The 15,974-nt window shown below is 36.3% G+C and overlaps 1 protein-coding gene and 2 non-coding genes across 3 annotated transcripts in view; all 3 read right to left on the bottom strand.

Annotated features, from left to right (window-relative positions):
- Positions 1–14,682, bottom strand: part of sf3b3 (splicing factor 3b, subunit 3) — a 38,669-nt gene extending 23,987 nt beyond the window's left edge. Inside the window, exons 1-12 of the mRNA XM_077193351.1 lie at positions 13,934–14,682; positions 13,211–13,329; positions 11,365–11,520; positions 11,114–11,284; positions 10,773–10,945; positions 10,017–10,158; positions 7,210–7,322; positions 6,784–6,921; positions 6,099–6,202; positions 2,783–2,948; positions 2,337–2,432; positions 2,071–2,143 (exon numbers count right to left, since the gene is read on the bottom strand). Coding sequence (XP_077049466.1) covers positions 2,071–2,143; positions 2,337–2,432; positions 2,783–2,948; positions 6,099–6,202; positions 6,784–6,921; positions 7,210–7,322; positions 10,017–10,158; positions 10,773–10,945; positions 11,114–11,284; positions 11,365–11,520; positions 13,211–13,280 — 1,402 coding nt within the window. The 5' untranslated portion in view covers positions 13,281–13,329; positions 13,934–14,682. The remainder of the gene's footprint in view (positions 1–2,070; positions 2,144–2,336; positions 2,433–2,782; positions 2,949–6,098; positions 6,203–6,783; positions 6,922–7,209; positions 7,323–10,016; positions 10,159–10,772; positions 10,946–11,113; positions 11,285–11,364; positions 11,521–13,210; positions 13,330–13,933) is intronic.
- LOC143697174 (small nucleolar RNA SNORD111) lies at positions 4,472–4,551 on the bottom strand. Its single transcript, XR_013186212.1, has one exon. It is a non-coding gene; the product is annotated as a small nucleolar RNA SNORD111 (small nucleolar RNA).
- LOC143697175 (small nucleolar RNA SNORD111) lies at positions 7,410–7,493 on the bottom strand. The gene has a single exon (XR_013186213.1). It is a non-coding gene; the product is annotated as a small nucleolar RNA SNORD111 (small nucleolar RNA).
- Positions 14,683–15,974: the final 1,292 nt, after the last annotated feature.

Genomic DNA, 15,974 nt, shown 5'->3' with positions numbered 1-15,974 from the left:
GTGTCTACCAGACTTTTGACTGTGTTTTGTGGCCTTATTTCAGACACTTTAAGTTTTAGTTTTTTCAATAACCACACAAACATTATTCTCTAAAAAATACAAACATGTACATACATGTTGCTCACATATTACGGTAGCCCCGTTTATGCTATATAGAGTGAATTTACACCTTTCCATTAACATGTTTACAAATAACTGAAAAAAGCACAAATGTCAGGGCATGTCAGAACACCTCAAGGACCCCAAAAACCCCTTAGACCTCAGAGGGTTAACTAAGGTTAATAAATGTAGTATTGTTCATTTACATTTTTATTTTATCTGTTACCTGTAGTTAACTCTTCGGAGTCGCCGATCACGCCAGCGTGATCAAGTTACATGACCAGTATAAGATGTCGAAGCATAAAAACAAAGTCACGTTGAGCGCTGCCATCCACTTCTGTCGAAAGTGCTGGCTTGAAATTCTATTTTACTTTTTGTTTTGTGTTGATGGACCAAGTAAAAACAGATGTGATCATTTAAACTTTATATTAAAAAATATCGACGCGTCCGTAAAAGAACGCAGGATGGGATGCGACAGGCGTTGCATTTATTCTCATAACAAAACGGAGAAAAATGTGTGAATCTGCTGACTCTGCTCTTCAGGTTGCACATTTTAGGGAATGGAGGAGGTGCCAACTGAGCAAAGAAGCAAAATTGAAAGGCAGAGGATTTACGGAGTAGATAAATAAGAGACATATATACGTTATATATAGAGAGAGATATATTATTGCTAGTTTTTGGAAGAGTTTGAGTAGATTTTGAGAGTAGTTTAGGAGTAGTGTAGATAGTTTAGGAGTAGTTTAGAAGTAGATTTAGATAAACTGTTTTGAGGAGTGGCACAGATAAAATAAATAAAAAAACACCTGATATTTGTTGTAAATAGTCGTATGTATAGTTTGATTTTGTGTTAATTTTACCTTTTGTATGGTATATTGGCACTATTGAGGAACCCCTCTGACTCAAGGAATGAAAGCCCTGTAATGTAGCTTATCTGTGTAATTGTACATGAAGTGTTTTGTAGAGTTTCTAAGCAAAAAAGAAAAGAAAAAACGCCTTTTACCACACCTGCTTTTTGCTGTATATAGTTTGATTTTATCTCAATTTTACATTTTTTATCTTGTATTTGCAGTATTTGGGAACCCTCATACTCTGGGAATGCAAGGCCCTAAATATAGCTCTATGTATAATTGTGCACAACATTTTTTTAAAAGTGGCTAAGCTAAAAAGAAAGGAAAAAGCCTATGGCTACACCCGCTTTTTTTGGTAAATCATATCTTTTTTGTATATAGCTTGATTATATTATGTTGACATTTACAACTTGCGTTTACATTTTAAACCTTTTAAAATGCTTCATTGAGCATGTTTGTGTTTTTTGTAGTAGAAAAGCTATAATTTTTTTATTCGGATTTTGTGCTTTTTGTGTGATTTTGGGCCCAGTATGTTGATACAGTACATCAAAGTGAAAAACTAATTGTCTGGTCAAATAGGTGAAGTTGTGCTGAAAAAAAATTATACCAAACATTGGTATGGTAAACATTTATGTCGCAAAATAAAAAAAATTAAAAGTACTCAAAAACGGCCAAAATATCCCAAGACTCCGAAGGGTTAATGTACTAACATGAATGATCAAGGTACAATTGTCTTGCTTAAATACATGCTGTAAAAAAAAAAATTTATATTGCATAATGCATATAGTTCATGAAAGCTAGCTAATACACATTTGTTAAATGGGACTTGCAATGTGTTACCTATGAAATTTACGTATGATTCTAGGTTATAGCTAAAGAAACCTGTAATATTTTAATGTTTCAATTATTTTCTGTAGAACTTCTCATTTTAATATATTAATATTTATATATTGATTTCATACAGCACATTTCAGTTTGGCACTGTTTTACTTCGAGTTACAACAAAAAGTTTTTTTTATACAGTATCCATTTAAAAAATATTGGTTGATAAATCAGTTAAACCTAAATATTGGTAAAAACCCACTATCGGTCGACCTCTACTCTACATGAGCTGATCTTTTACCTTCTACATGTCTCCTGACAGTCCACACAGCATTGGGGTTACCAGGCAGTTCGGAAACAGCCATTTCTGACACCTGAAGAAAAAAAAAAAACCACATGCACTTTTAACACATTGAAATATTAATAGTCTCTGGAAAAAACTAGAATCTGATCTGTTAAAACCACATTAATTGCGTAGGTTTACTTTGTTGCAGTGGGTGTCAAATTTCCATTTTGCAACTATGTTGTGAAAGCTGCCACAGAAATGTCACTCCTAGCATCACAAACCTCTAGTCCATGTCTCAGAACTCTCAGTGTAGATCGGGGTCCTCTGCCACATGCCACATACAGCTGTGGGGTATCTTCATTAGCCAAATCAGCAATCTGCAGAACAATAAATTAATTAATACAAAAATGAAATAAAAAAAAGTCTGTGGGTTCAACACATTCTACAGAGGCATCAGTTTCCATCATTACATGACAAGAACTGATTTAAAAAGACAAGAGGGGGTAGAAGTCTGGAGCATTCACACGCTCAATTACTCATACTGATATCTGACTAAACACTTTGCAATTTGGTAACTAGAAAATAAGCAGTTCAATACTGCACAGTCATCCAAGAGTTTATTCATTGCCAAACATCTGTTCTCATGCCAACTTAAAATCCCACTTCCCATCAGTAATTCCCAGCTTGAGCATGAACATAAGATTTCAAATTTATCACTTTCACACACCTGGCAGGACATGATGGGGGAAAGATTTTCTTGCTCGTCCACTAGCACAAGGTTCTTAAGGGGACGTGGTTGGAAAAAGAATGTGTCTCCTTCCTCCAGAGGCATAGCGGAGGAAAACTCAGGTTCCTCGTCATCATCACCCAAGTGGGCAATCTGATACAGGTAGCTAACAAACAAAACGTTTTAGATTCAGACTTCCAAAGAACAGAATCTGTCCAACAGTGCATATTATTGAAAAGCTTCAGGTTAAACAGATAATGAGAAGTATGGCTACATTTAAACCACATAGGGTTCAGGTTGCTGAAAACTACTTCTCCCACACATTCCACCCTCTTGTTACCAGCTTCTATAAGCTAGTTATTGCACTTAAACTTGGTGAAAATGCCACCAAATCAGAAGTATTCAGTTATTATTAGGGCTGCACGATTTAAAAAATAAATAAATAAATAAAATAATAATAATAATAATTCGAATAGCATTTTTTTGGGTTAAAATTGCGATTTTTTTTAACCAATTGAAATTAAATATATATATACACCAGGGTTTGCTGCAGCACTTTGAAACTAAGGCGGCCGCTAGGGTTGGGCGGTATTTCGGTAATATCGTATACCGCGGGGTCTTAAAATAGCAACGGTATCAGTTTCAATAGCGTCATTACCGGCACTTATATATAATATATAAATATAACTTATTCAATGCCTAAAAATGCTTATGTAGTTGTCATCAAGTGACAGTGTGGAGGAGAAAGAGAGAGAGAGAAGGGAGAGGCGGTAAATACTGACGAGGAAATTTGTAAATGTTGCAATAAAAAACCTAATGTCGCATCTCCGAAACAACCACCCACTCACTGCTGCGAGGATGCATTTTTCCCCGAGTTCATTAAATAAGCGCATTAGTTTATATTTGTTAAAATATTATAATGTTATTTTTTTTTACGTTGATAATGAAAACTGAACGGCACGAGTAAGATGGGATGCATCGGGAGTCAGACATTGACCACTTAATTAAGTTTCATTTTGTGAAAGGCCTTTCTTTAAAGTGAATTTCGTTTTGTATAAATTTTATCTTAATTTTAATAATTTTTTTATCAACCAATAATAAATAAGAATCAAATATAGCAGACAACATAATCATGACATGATCGTGCGCTGGCGCGCCGCGGTCACTTGCATTGAAATCTCATCATAAATTAATCATTACAGTAAAGGAGTGAATCGACGCGCTTCAGTTTACGGTCGGTCAAGTGCGAGATAAGATGCAAGTTGCTAAACTAAACATTTTCTATTTGATAGTTTTTTTAGGTCATAAATGTTAAATGAATCAAAAATAATCAGGCAAACATCATTAAAAAGATATAAGACTATTATAAAAAGCATTTAATAGAAGGGTGCCAATAATTGTGGCCAATGTGTTTTGGAGTAAAACATTTCATAATGTGATTTCCCCCCCACTTTTAATTCTTTTACTTCAATGACAGGTTAGCTTTTTGCAAATTTTTTGAATGAAAGATCAAAAGGATAAACAATGCAGATTTATTTTTTTACAGCCATTTATCATCATATTTACCAGGGGTGCCATTAACTCTGACCACAACTGCATATAGGCTATTAATCCTGATTCCTTACAATTTAAGCTTTGTTGAATTATCAACATTAATGACAGACACGGTTGCTTTCACTTTAAGAGCTAGTGCACAGATCAGATATCAAAACAATCTCATCATCAAACAGTCAGAGAAGAGACATGAAGATATTCATCATTTCTGACACACTTGAGAACATTACCATTTTAATCTACAATACTGCTCAAAAGCTTGGGGTCCATAATATATATTTTTAATTACATTAATCTCACCTAAATGTTTGCTTACTCATTGTATTTGTGTTTTTACAATGGAGTATTTTTTTGCTCAAGAGTTTACACAAGGAATTTTCAATCTTTGAATTAAATTTTAAAAAGTAGCACAAATAAATACAATAGAATAAAGATAAAAATGAAATAAAGAGAAGGTTTTTGGGTAGGTCTAACACTATTCAGTTTCTGTAGTATTTCTGAATACTAAAGTAATCAAATGTAAAATAACAGTTTTTAGTTCGGTATAAATAAATGCATAGGCTATTAATCCTGATTCCTTTATCAACATTAATGACAGACACTGCTGCTGTCACTTTAAAAACTAGTGCACAGATCTATTATATTGTTACACAACAACTGCTTGTGTTTATTTAAGATAACCGACTGCGTTTACCAGGATACTTGCCAAGACCAGAAGTTTTACCATTTTACTCACAAGCTGTTTGTGATCCGGCTTTACATATGTGTGCAGAGAAAACCATCTCTCAGAGAGCGTGCAAGTACTGAATTAGTTTAAAATCAGTTGAATTTTTAAATTGGTAAAACGAGAGAGAGAGAGAGAGAGAGAGAGAGAGAGAGAGAGAGAGAGAGAGAGAGAGAGAGAGAGAGAGAGAGAGAGAGAGAGAGAGAGAGAGAGAGAGAGAGAGAGAGAGAGAGAGAGAGAGAGAGTGAGTGAGAGTGAGAGAGAGAGAGAGAAATCTATGAGAGCCGCTGAATCACTCATGCTGTTTGACATGTTGCTTTTTCAAAAGCTATAAAAGTTATAAGCTACTCAATCTCGCAGTACTTTCAGAGATGGAGTAACATTTACTGATCACACTGAGCATATATTTATTTTAGGGCTGGACCCGAATATTCGTTCGGTGGGTTGGTATTCGATTTGAAAATGTGACTAGAATATTCAGGGTTTTTTTTTTTGCACACCTGGCATCCCCCTCGAAACGGTTCTCATTCGCGCTTGAATATGTTTTACACTATAAAATCTGGTGAAATATAATACTTAACATATAAATTCATTTTGGCTACTTAATAAATAGATATTTCCTTCTTCTTGGACTACTAAAAGTGTTCCTGCAACGGGAGTATTCTCTGGCTAGAGCGCAGAACAGCAGAGTTCGTATGGACAGAAGTGAATGCCTGAGCTTGTATTTTGGGTTAAGCTGCGTTGCTTTGACATTGTGGAAAAAAGAATAATGGAAAAAAAATGTATTAAAATGTATGTAGTATTAAAATGTATACATTTATGTATTAGTGTGTTTTATATCACTATCACTACTGAAGCTTCGAAGCTCAAAAAATGGTATTCGGAACTAGACCTAAATTATTTAATGAAAAATTGCAGCCTTTGTAATTTCATATCGGTTCAATTCAATAATTTCGGTTTGATTTTGATTATTTAATTGTGCAGTCCTACTTATTGTTAGGCGAGTGATAAAACGTGCAAGATATAAAAGTGACTTACTGGTTTCCAAACTCTGAAGAAACAAACAAGAAGCCAGTCTTCAAAACACACATGGCTGTGGCCACTGGAATGGTATCAAAATACTTCATCCTGATCTCTGTCACCTAAAATATGAACAGACTATATAATCCAAATACATAGCATATCACTTTACAGCATTTTCAACCTCTCATTTGTGTATTCTCAGCACAGATCTCTCTCAAGTTCAGTGGAAACACAGTGTTATATTACATAATTCACTTTATTCCAGTTACTTGCGAGTTTCATTCAGTCAGATACAGGATTTGTATTGCAGGTGCGCAATTTTAAGCAGAGTTTTTTTTAGCTGAGTTTTTACACACCTTTCTCTGCAATGCAAACATTTGCTTAAAGGGTTTAATGATTGTATAATGTAGGAACACTGACTGTTCACTGAATAATATTTGCTTAAAAGTAAATATTTGGCATCAACTGTGTGTTCAGGTGATGTCAAATACCCATATTTCTTTTAAAGCCAGGGTTGCAAGTTTCCAAGTCCACCCATAAGTGGCATTTTATTGCACTTTTCAAAGTTAGGAAGTTAGAAATTCTGACTTTCCGTTTTGAATGGAACACCACAAGTATTTGAGAGCAATTACATTTTCACTTGCTGTCCATGAAGCAAAGAAACAGATGACAGTCAGGGTCATTAGCTCTGTGTGCTCACCATCTCCTCATCAGTTTCCAATGTAACCTTGAAGATGTCGCCCTGTTCTGTCTGGGCTAGAAAGAAAAACATGGATTTGGTCTTGTGGGTGGCAGAGCAGACAAAGATCATGCCTCTCTCAGGATCATCCAGGTCATTCTAAAAGATGCAGATAAAGAGAAAGGCACTGTGGTCACATCTCACATCTGTGTTTAATCTATTCTGCAAACACAATGACTGAGAACTAAACAACCAAATAATTTCCAAAATGAATATTATGATCAGAGGTCTTTATGAGTCTCCAGTTCAATAGTCAGAGAAGAGACATGAAAAGCTCATCATTTCGATACTAATAGCTGTCAAGCTGCGATTTAGACACCTCAAGTTGATGTTTAGTGTATTGTGCCCAAACTGAGGGATGCAAAGGGGCAGACAACACAAACTCACCCTCCTGCGTGGGATTGGGCAACGGATGTCCGGCTGGTCACCAAAGTTTTTGTAGGTGATATAATTCTCAGAGCAAATGAGCACACCGCTGGGACCATCCGAACCTCCAGGAACTACAATAGACAGGGGACATGGTCAGATTATCACAGAAACTCAGACACTAGGCTAGATTTTTCTCCTCTGAAAGCAAAACATCCCATGAGTCCATGAAGATCAGATATCATAACAATCTCTTCACTAAACAGTCAGAGAAGAGACATGAAGATATTCATCATTTCTGACACACTGGAGAACAGTACTATTTTAATCTACAGTTCCGTTCAAGAGTTTGGGGTCCATACACATTTTTTTTTTTTTTTGAAAGAAGCCTCTTAAACTGATCAAAAATTCAGTAAAAACACTAATATTGTGAAATATTACAATTTCAAATAATTTCCATCATTCAGAAATCATTCTAAAAAAATCTGATTTGGTGCTCAAAACATTTTAGTATTATCAGATTAATTATAAGGTTGAAAACAGTTGAACTGCTTAATATTAGGGGTGGCACGATCCGCTTTTTTTGCGATACCGATTCCGATACCTGGGACTCAGTATTGGCCGATACCGATCCAATACTAAAATAATAATAAAAAAAACAGTACAAAATTACCTAATAAACTGTATCTGTATGCCTCACTGTGGGGAAGAGACTGGGATTATTCTTTTGTTAAAGGCATCAAAGCTTGACTTAAACATTATTTTCCTTACTTTGTAAAACAATACAGACAAAATATATACTATATAATTAAAATAAATTTTTTAAATACAAAACACAAATATTAAGCGCAACTTTTTAATGAATCAGCAACATATGATACATAGATTGGACAGAACAACTAAGGCTATCAATATACTGCCATTGCGCAAAAGTATTGTAATATGAAAGGCTCCAATTCAGAGCGGCACGAAACCTTATGCGCATCCCGTGCGCAGAATGATGCGCTCGAAGCAACATGGAGTCACGGCGCGCAGCGCGTCGCATTGAAAAGTTCAAAGCACAAAAGTAAGATATACATATATTTCTTTATTTATTCATTACTTTGAGCCTTTTAAGTTTTAAATTTCAGTTAATGTGCGTGTGAAGAGCAATTATATCGCTCTCTACTCCAGTGTTGTGATCACTGAGGAGTTGTGTTGTGATCTAACAGACACCCGGTTGAAAGTAACATGTGAAACTCCAGCACGTTAAAGTCCTTTTATGCAAACCATAGACCTTTATCTACATATCTACAGTATAATAATAGGAACATTGACTCATCTTGGAGAGAGTTTCATCGTGTTGACTGTTTTACCCGAGCGCGACGCGCTGTTTAAGTGCTGAGAATGACTGACAGCCGCAGCAGAGGGAAGCACTTTTAATTTAACGATTTAAATCTGTACCTCACAGTAAACTATATGTTTTGGCTTCAGAAATCTTGGAATACAGTACACGAAAACATTTTAGTGCTTTATAATGTTTTTGTGCCTTTTGTGTTGTATAACAATAACATACGTAGGCTATACAATATCGGATCGGATTTGGATGGTCTCGTCTGGCGATACCCAATCCGGCAAATATTGCTAGTATCGGAGCAATACCGATACTGAATATCGGATCGGCGCACCCCTACTTAATATCTCTGTGGAAATGTGTTTTCCAGGATTCTTCGATGAATAAAAAGTTCAAAAGAATAGCATTTATTTAAGGTAGAAATATTTTGTAAAATTATAAACTGTTAATACATCTTTTCTAAAAGAAGTTTCTTTCAAAAACAATTATGCAATAGTGTATCACTTAAAATCAGGTGAAAAGGGTGTTGGGTAAAGGTATTGCAACACATTTGAAACAAGTATTAGATAAGTGTTCTGTTAAAGGTATTGCAACACATTTTGTGAATTTGCAACTAGTGCTGTAGCGGCGCGTCGATTACGCATATTTTTGCGTCGACACTTATTTATTTATTTTTTGCACCGTTTCCGGCGGTACAGCTCGCCACCACACGTGGGAGACCGAAACATTGCAGAATGGAGGACGAAGACAACTAGAAGTGAATGTGCTTTCCATTAACTGAATCACACACAGTAAACAAACCCTTAACAAAAAAAATGTTGCAATTTAGACGCGCAAACTGGTGCGGTGAGACGCACATGCTCGGGCAGATTCGGCTTGAAGTCGTTCATCCTCTGTTGCGCCGCCGCGTCCGCTGTTACAAAAGAAGCCGTGCACACAGACAAGCGAAATGGGGTCTTGCGCACCCCAACGCGTCATTTTTGCGTCATTTCGCGCACGTGTCGCGTTTAAACAAGGCTTTACTCCGTGTCAGCGCGCGCTCTGATCGGTAAAGGGGCACAGACCTCTCCCGAATCATCTCCAGCAGTAGCAGCCTCCGAAGCACCACTAACTCCGCCTACGTTTCCCTCGTAAGCTGATATTACTATTTAAACATTCTCTATGATAAAAATTGTTTGTAAAAAATATTTTAATAACACGTTTTTGGCCGTTATAGAGTTCTAATGACGGTGTTCAAATACATAACTTTAGACTAATGTTAGCCACCTTATAGTATCATGATTCAGTACATTAGTTAGTATTTATTTGAGATACATTGTTTTTTTATTAATCGAGCAGCAGAAAAATTAGTCGTTAGATTAGTCGTCTAATTGATAAAATAATCGCCCAACTAATCGTTTAGTTAATAATCGTTTACCCCAGCCCTATTTGCAACGCATTTTGTGAATTCTTATCCAACAAGTAAATCTATCTTGACATTCTGAAAGGTCCGAACCAGTGATGAGGAAGTTGCCGTGTTCTTCCAGTGCCTCGCTGTACTTGCGCACGACATGGTTGAGGCCCAAGTCCAACTCATAAAAGGTCAGAGTCTGCTGTGTGTTTGCCGCAGCTTCTCCGGTGGGATCATTATCTGCCTCCTGCAAAACCATTTACCACTATGGATTAGAGACATACGTCACTGGAATTTGAAAAATTAAGATAAAATTAAGTAGCATTAACATTGGCTACAAGCAGGACTGGGACAAAAAAAAAATTTGGCCCACTACATATGATCATAAACACAACCGATCTTTGCACGCCCTTGAATATGTAGGCTATACCGACTCCTATTAAAACCACTAATGCCATGAAAACAATAAGTGAGTAGGAATGATTTTGTGCTTCTAGAAGTTAATCATCTTGATTTGATCTGAATAAACATTTTAATTTAGATTAAGTTCAGATCATTTCAATATATTAATATTAATTTATTACTTTGACTATTTTGAAGTCATCCTGCAGCCCTCTGGTCGAGAACCAATGCACAAGAATAGGTTCTCAACTCTGGCCCTCAAGGTCCACTTTCATGCAGATTTTTAGCTCCAACTCCTATCAAACACACCTGAACAAGCTAATCAATGTCTTTATAATTACTAGATCGATACAGGCAGGTAAGTCAGTCAAGATTGGAGCGAAAACTGCAGGAAAGTGGATCTCAAGGCCCAGAATTGAGATCCCCAGCACTAGATTAATTTTCAAGAAGGACTCTGACCTCATAGTCCATCTCCAAGCAGGCAAACATGGGGTTCTCAAAGCCCACGTCCACACCAACCACATGGTAGACCAGAGTATTAGCCTTATGGGCCTCTAGAGGGGAGGAGATGGTAAGGCGGGCAGCTGCATCTCTGTTCAGGATGTATACTAACTTCTGCTTTTCTGTGGCACCTGGGAGAGGAAAAAGTGGATAGTTAAAATTATAAAATGGGTTACATATGAAAATGCTGCTTTATTGCATTTGCTTTTCAATGCATATTTTGATTATCAGCTTTCCCACAGCATCTCAAACTGATACAACCGTGTAGCCTTTACTACACAGAGCCTCTGTAGTTATACCTATCATAACAGCTCTGCCTTTTGGGTCCACAGCAAGGAACTGCCCTGGCACAATACGTCTGCAGCCACTCTTGCCAAACGTCTCCTGATGTATCTTTTCAAACATGTTCTTGGAGGGATGGTACTCCAGGATCACAATACGGCCAGAGTCACTCCCCACCACAACATAGTCTAAAATTACATAATGAGATCCATGTAAATAAAAATTTCTATATATGAACAATTACAACAATTAGAACCAAGTTGCTTACCTTTAGTTCCACCCGTTAGCCTGAAGGCCATGAGGGATCGGATGACGCCAAACACCTCCATAGTAAGCAATGTGTGGACCTTCCCTGTGTTGGCATCAGGACGCAGCAGTTCCAGGATTTTCCCACGGGAAACAACAATCTCCTGCTGCTTAGTTCCTAGTGAAAGAGAAACACCACTTAGGATTTAAACTTCATGCTTAAAGGGGGGGTACAATGGTGTTTCATTATTCAGAGTTGTTTACAGTGTTAAAGAGTTGCTTCTCATGCTAAACATGGCCAAAGTTTTTAAATGTATATATCTTGGACGAATAACAGAATTTCTGTGCCGAAAATCTTACTTCCGGGTTGGTACAAGTTTCGGCTGTTTTTTTACGATCATGGATCTAATGACGTAGACGAGAGTGGAACTCCTTATATGAGCATTTCTCTGGGAAAAGCGCGCCCGCGCACACGTCGACCAGAGGAGAGCGAGACCGCGCACATCAACGCGCTTCAACAGGAAATCATCGGCAGCGCTGCATAGGATTTGTTCAAGAATGTCTCCAAAAAAGTTTGCTTTTGGATGTGAGGGAAAGCTTACCGTGTTCCACATACCAACCCAGTGTCACAGGAACAGTGGATGCAGTTTGTTTTTCCGGGGCAGCAACGGAGTGTAGCAAGTGCGGTTGTGTGTTCTGGTCATTTCAATGACGAATGTTTTATTAACAAGGCCCAGGTCGACGCTGGATTTGCAAATCGTTTACTATTAAAACGTGGAGCGGTCCCAGTGATAAAAGACCCTATTCATGCAAGTACAACTGGATCAGATTTCTGTCTATTGCTGGAAATAAGCACATAAGCTTGACTCTATAGCTCCGCCCACGGCACGCCTCCAGGAGCTCGGCTTTTTCCGGAGAGAATCGGAAGGCTGTATTTTTCTTTTATAAATATGATAAAACTAAAGACTTTTTGGTGATATGAAGGATGCACTACTACTCTATAGGTACTCAAGATTAACATGAGATTAGGTGAAACTGTATGTTATGTACCCTTTAAAGTCATCATGAATCCAAAATTGACAATTCTTGTTTTTTAATGGAATTTGCAGAATTTATTACAAAAGGATTTCTCCAATCACATCATTATTATTTAAAAATGCATGTGCCCTCATAATCTTTAATCAAAATAACTTCCCCTTCAACTTGCAATGACATCTTTAATGACATGTTCAATGGTGCAAGGGTGGCACAACCTGTCACTCACATGAGATCTCCGCAACAGTCCAAAACAATTTCCGATGAACAAAATAAAGCCCCCTCCCACTACATTTTTTCTTGTTTAAGTCGTTTTACTCAGATATACATCATAAAAGAGAAAAAAAAACAAAATTTGATACAACAATAATTTCTCCTACAAAATATAAGTAAAGCACACTGCTTTTAAAGTCCCCCTGTGGTGAAAATCAAGCTTTTAATGTTGTTTATGTCTATGTGGTGTTTTTAGGAGTATTTTCTCTTTAAAACTGCAGTGAACCAAAGACTGTCTCAAATGCGGTTTGAAATTTCTGGTGTTTCTGACGTCACAAACTACCTTGTAACCAATTACGTCAACATGTGATCATTCAGCGAAAGGATCTCTGAGCTGGTGTGAGTGGGGGCAGGGCAACTTTGCATATTCATAGAACTGCTTGTACTAAATGAGGCAAGGGTGTAGAGTTACATTCAAACTATTTTAAGGCATGAAGGAAAAGGGGGAACAATTTAAATGTCGTTTTGATGATCAAATGAGTTTTAGGGGATTACAATTTTGACTACAGGGGGACTTTAAGAAATTACCAAGGACTCAGTGTTGTTGTTCAGTGATGTACCTGAGAAGTTGCCATGGATGGCATGGGAGATGCCAGTTGCCCGCTGCAGGGTCAGGTTGTACAGAAACATGGCTGCTGTCACTGGACCTGAGGCTCAGGACAAAGAGCTAAACCAGCACCTACAAGTAAATCCCAAAGAGAGTGTATAAGTAACGTTACCAAAGTAAACAAAGAAACTAAAGGTGAGGATAGCAAAACGACTGGTTACAACAATACAAAGCAATAAAAAGGGGTTTCCCCCATCTAAACGCACAGACACGTCACGCTCAAAGCACTGTATAACTACAAATACGTTCCAGTTGTGGTCTTTTGCTTAATATAACTATGCTGGTGTACGGAAATTATAAATGACGGCATTCAAACTAAATTTAGGGTAAACATTTATTATATTAGCAGAACCAAGTCAAACCATATGTATGTACAACAAACTGAAAAGTGCACCGTGAAAGCACGTTTCAGAATCTCGCTTTAGACCGTTCGTCGAATCACAACATTAAAAAAACAGTTAGCTATATAAGTGTTCCTGTAGTTGTACTTCATGTAACAGATAATAATTTACTGCTAACGGCACTTGAAATTGCAAGCGTTAGTCAGTCCATTCAACATTATCCAGTCGGCTAACAAACTTTGTGAAAATAAAGGTTATAACTATAATTTACGAACGAAGATTTTAGTACGATTAAGCAATATGAGTTAATCGGGAATTGTATGAAACATATTTACCGAAATAGCAACCAGGATGTTGTAGATTTCAATTAGATGAGAAACTTATATTTTTCATTGGCCTTGTCGCTCGTTATTTCAAACGGCGCTGAAACGACAGAGGGCCTCCTAGTTCTGTGGCGCATAGAAGTGTTGTCCGAATACATGCCTGAAAGGAAAGATCGACCTCAAAAAGAGATTTGGTAGAAACGTTTAAAATAATTCTGGTGTATTAATCTTTTATATATTTCTTAGTTTTATGTTATATTATGTTATTTTGTTTTTTATTTAATGTAGTTTTTATATTTTATAAACAACCCATTTACATCGAGTCTAGGATCACAGACAGAGCGGACTGTAGCAACTGTAAGCTTGCGTCCACGGATTTTGAAATCTCATACATGTACCATGGTAACCATATTCTTCGCCTAAGTAACAGGCGAAAAGTTACTGCAGTCACCTGTATTGACCATGTCTAAAAAACAAACAAGGTGACCGAACAATTCTGAAAGCTTGTTTAAACTGTTCTAAGGAGCTCCCATAATTATCTAACCATGATATTTTGGTAAAAACTGGCAGCCATTGTAAGCCATCGTGTTCATAATAAAAACAAAACCAGTTTCTTCCGAAAAGAAAGTCTCCTAAGTTTTAATGCTGCCTTCACTTGCTATTTTTATCGTAAATACTAGTCTCGAAGTTTAAAAATTAAACATGAACTTTCAAGTCAATGTTTGAATTCCGATTAGGCCGTAATCACGACTTAAAAAGTGGGAAGTAGGAAATTTCCGATAGCAAGTGAAGGCAGCACACTCCCTCTCTTCTACTCTCTTTGTGCGTGTGCGTGAGAGTAAGGTTTGCACTGTGGTTGTGGAAATCCCAGAAAATAACCACATACTGTTAAAGGCAAGATGTTTCATACGTTCCATTACAGTATAAAACTATGACCAAATTTATATCACTACCACTATTTATGGTTAGAAACCCTCTGACAATGTCATGCGTTTGAAAAATATAGCCTACCTTTTGAACCATTTACAGCAACATTTTTATTTAGGTGTAATAAGGGCGAATGATGTAGCCTAGTTTAATGTTTAATTTATTTGTCTTTTATTATTTTTTATAATTTTTAATTCTATTTATTTATTATTTATTAGGCTCAATGCATTATTACTATCACTGGCACCTATTTTTTTTTCGTGTCAATACATTGTTTTATTTTTGCATTGATTACATGTAAAATATATATATATAAATATATATATAAACCCAACAGATCACTCAGATCATTAGGATCACATCAGCTAGAAATACCAAGGGTTCACTCTAAGCATGGCGAGTCTGCTTTTAGCTATTATGCCAGCCGCAGCTGGAACCAGCTTCCAGAAGAGATCAGATGTGCTTCTACAATACATTCAAATCCAGACTCAAAACACATCTGTTTAGCTGTGCATTTAGTGAATGAGCACTGTACCACTGTTCGTCCGACTGCTCGTACTGTATTTTATTTTATTATTTTATTTTTTATTCTAAACTGTTTTAATTATTCTGTATTTTATCTTTTATTCTAAACTGTTTTAATTATTCTGATTTCTTTTGATTATTTTAATTTCTTCTATGTAAAGCACTTTGAATTACCATTGTGTATGAAATGCGCTATATAAATAAACTTGCCTTGCCATATATATATATATATATATATATATATATATATATATATATATATATATATATATATATACAGTATATTAATGATTTGCTATCATAACTTTCTTTTTCTTATGTCAGATCAACTTATATAATTAATGTGTTTCAGGTAACATAATATTTAGATTTTCTGTTGATTAAACCAATCCCTTTCATTGTATTAACTCAAACTCTTAAGCTAACCAGGTTACTACCGTTTAGTTTTGTATTGTATTGTCATTGCATGGTATACAACGAAATTTGAAAAAAGAAAACAAAATGTATTTCAACCATTACCAACATATACCAACACTATGGTTTATGTTAAACCAACAATATATTTTTTACAATGTATTGTTATAACCTGTGCAAAATATTG

Source organism: Siphateles boraxobius, unplaced genomic scaffold (assembly GCF_051911475.1).
Source record: "Siphateles boraxobius isolate OS27281-9 unplaced genomic scaffold, OSU_SipBor_1 31, whole genome shotgun sequence".
In the NCBI taxonomy this organism is placed as follows: domain Eukaryota; kingdom Metazoa; phylum Chordata; class Actinopteri; order Cypriniformes; family Leuciscidae; genus Siphateles; species Siphateles boraxobius.
Note: the sequence above shows the minus strand (reverse complement) of the source record. Positions and strands in the feature narration are given on the sequence as shown.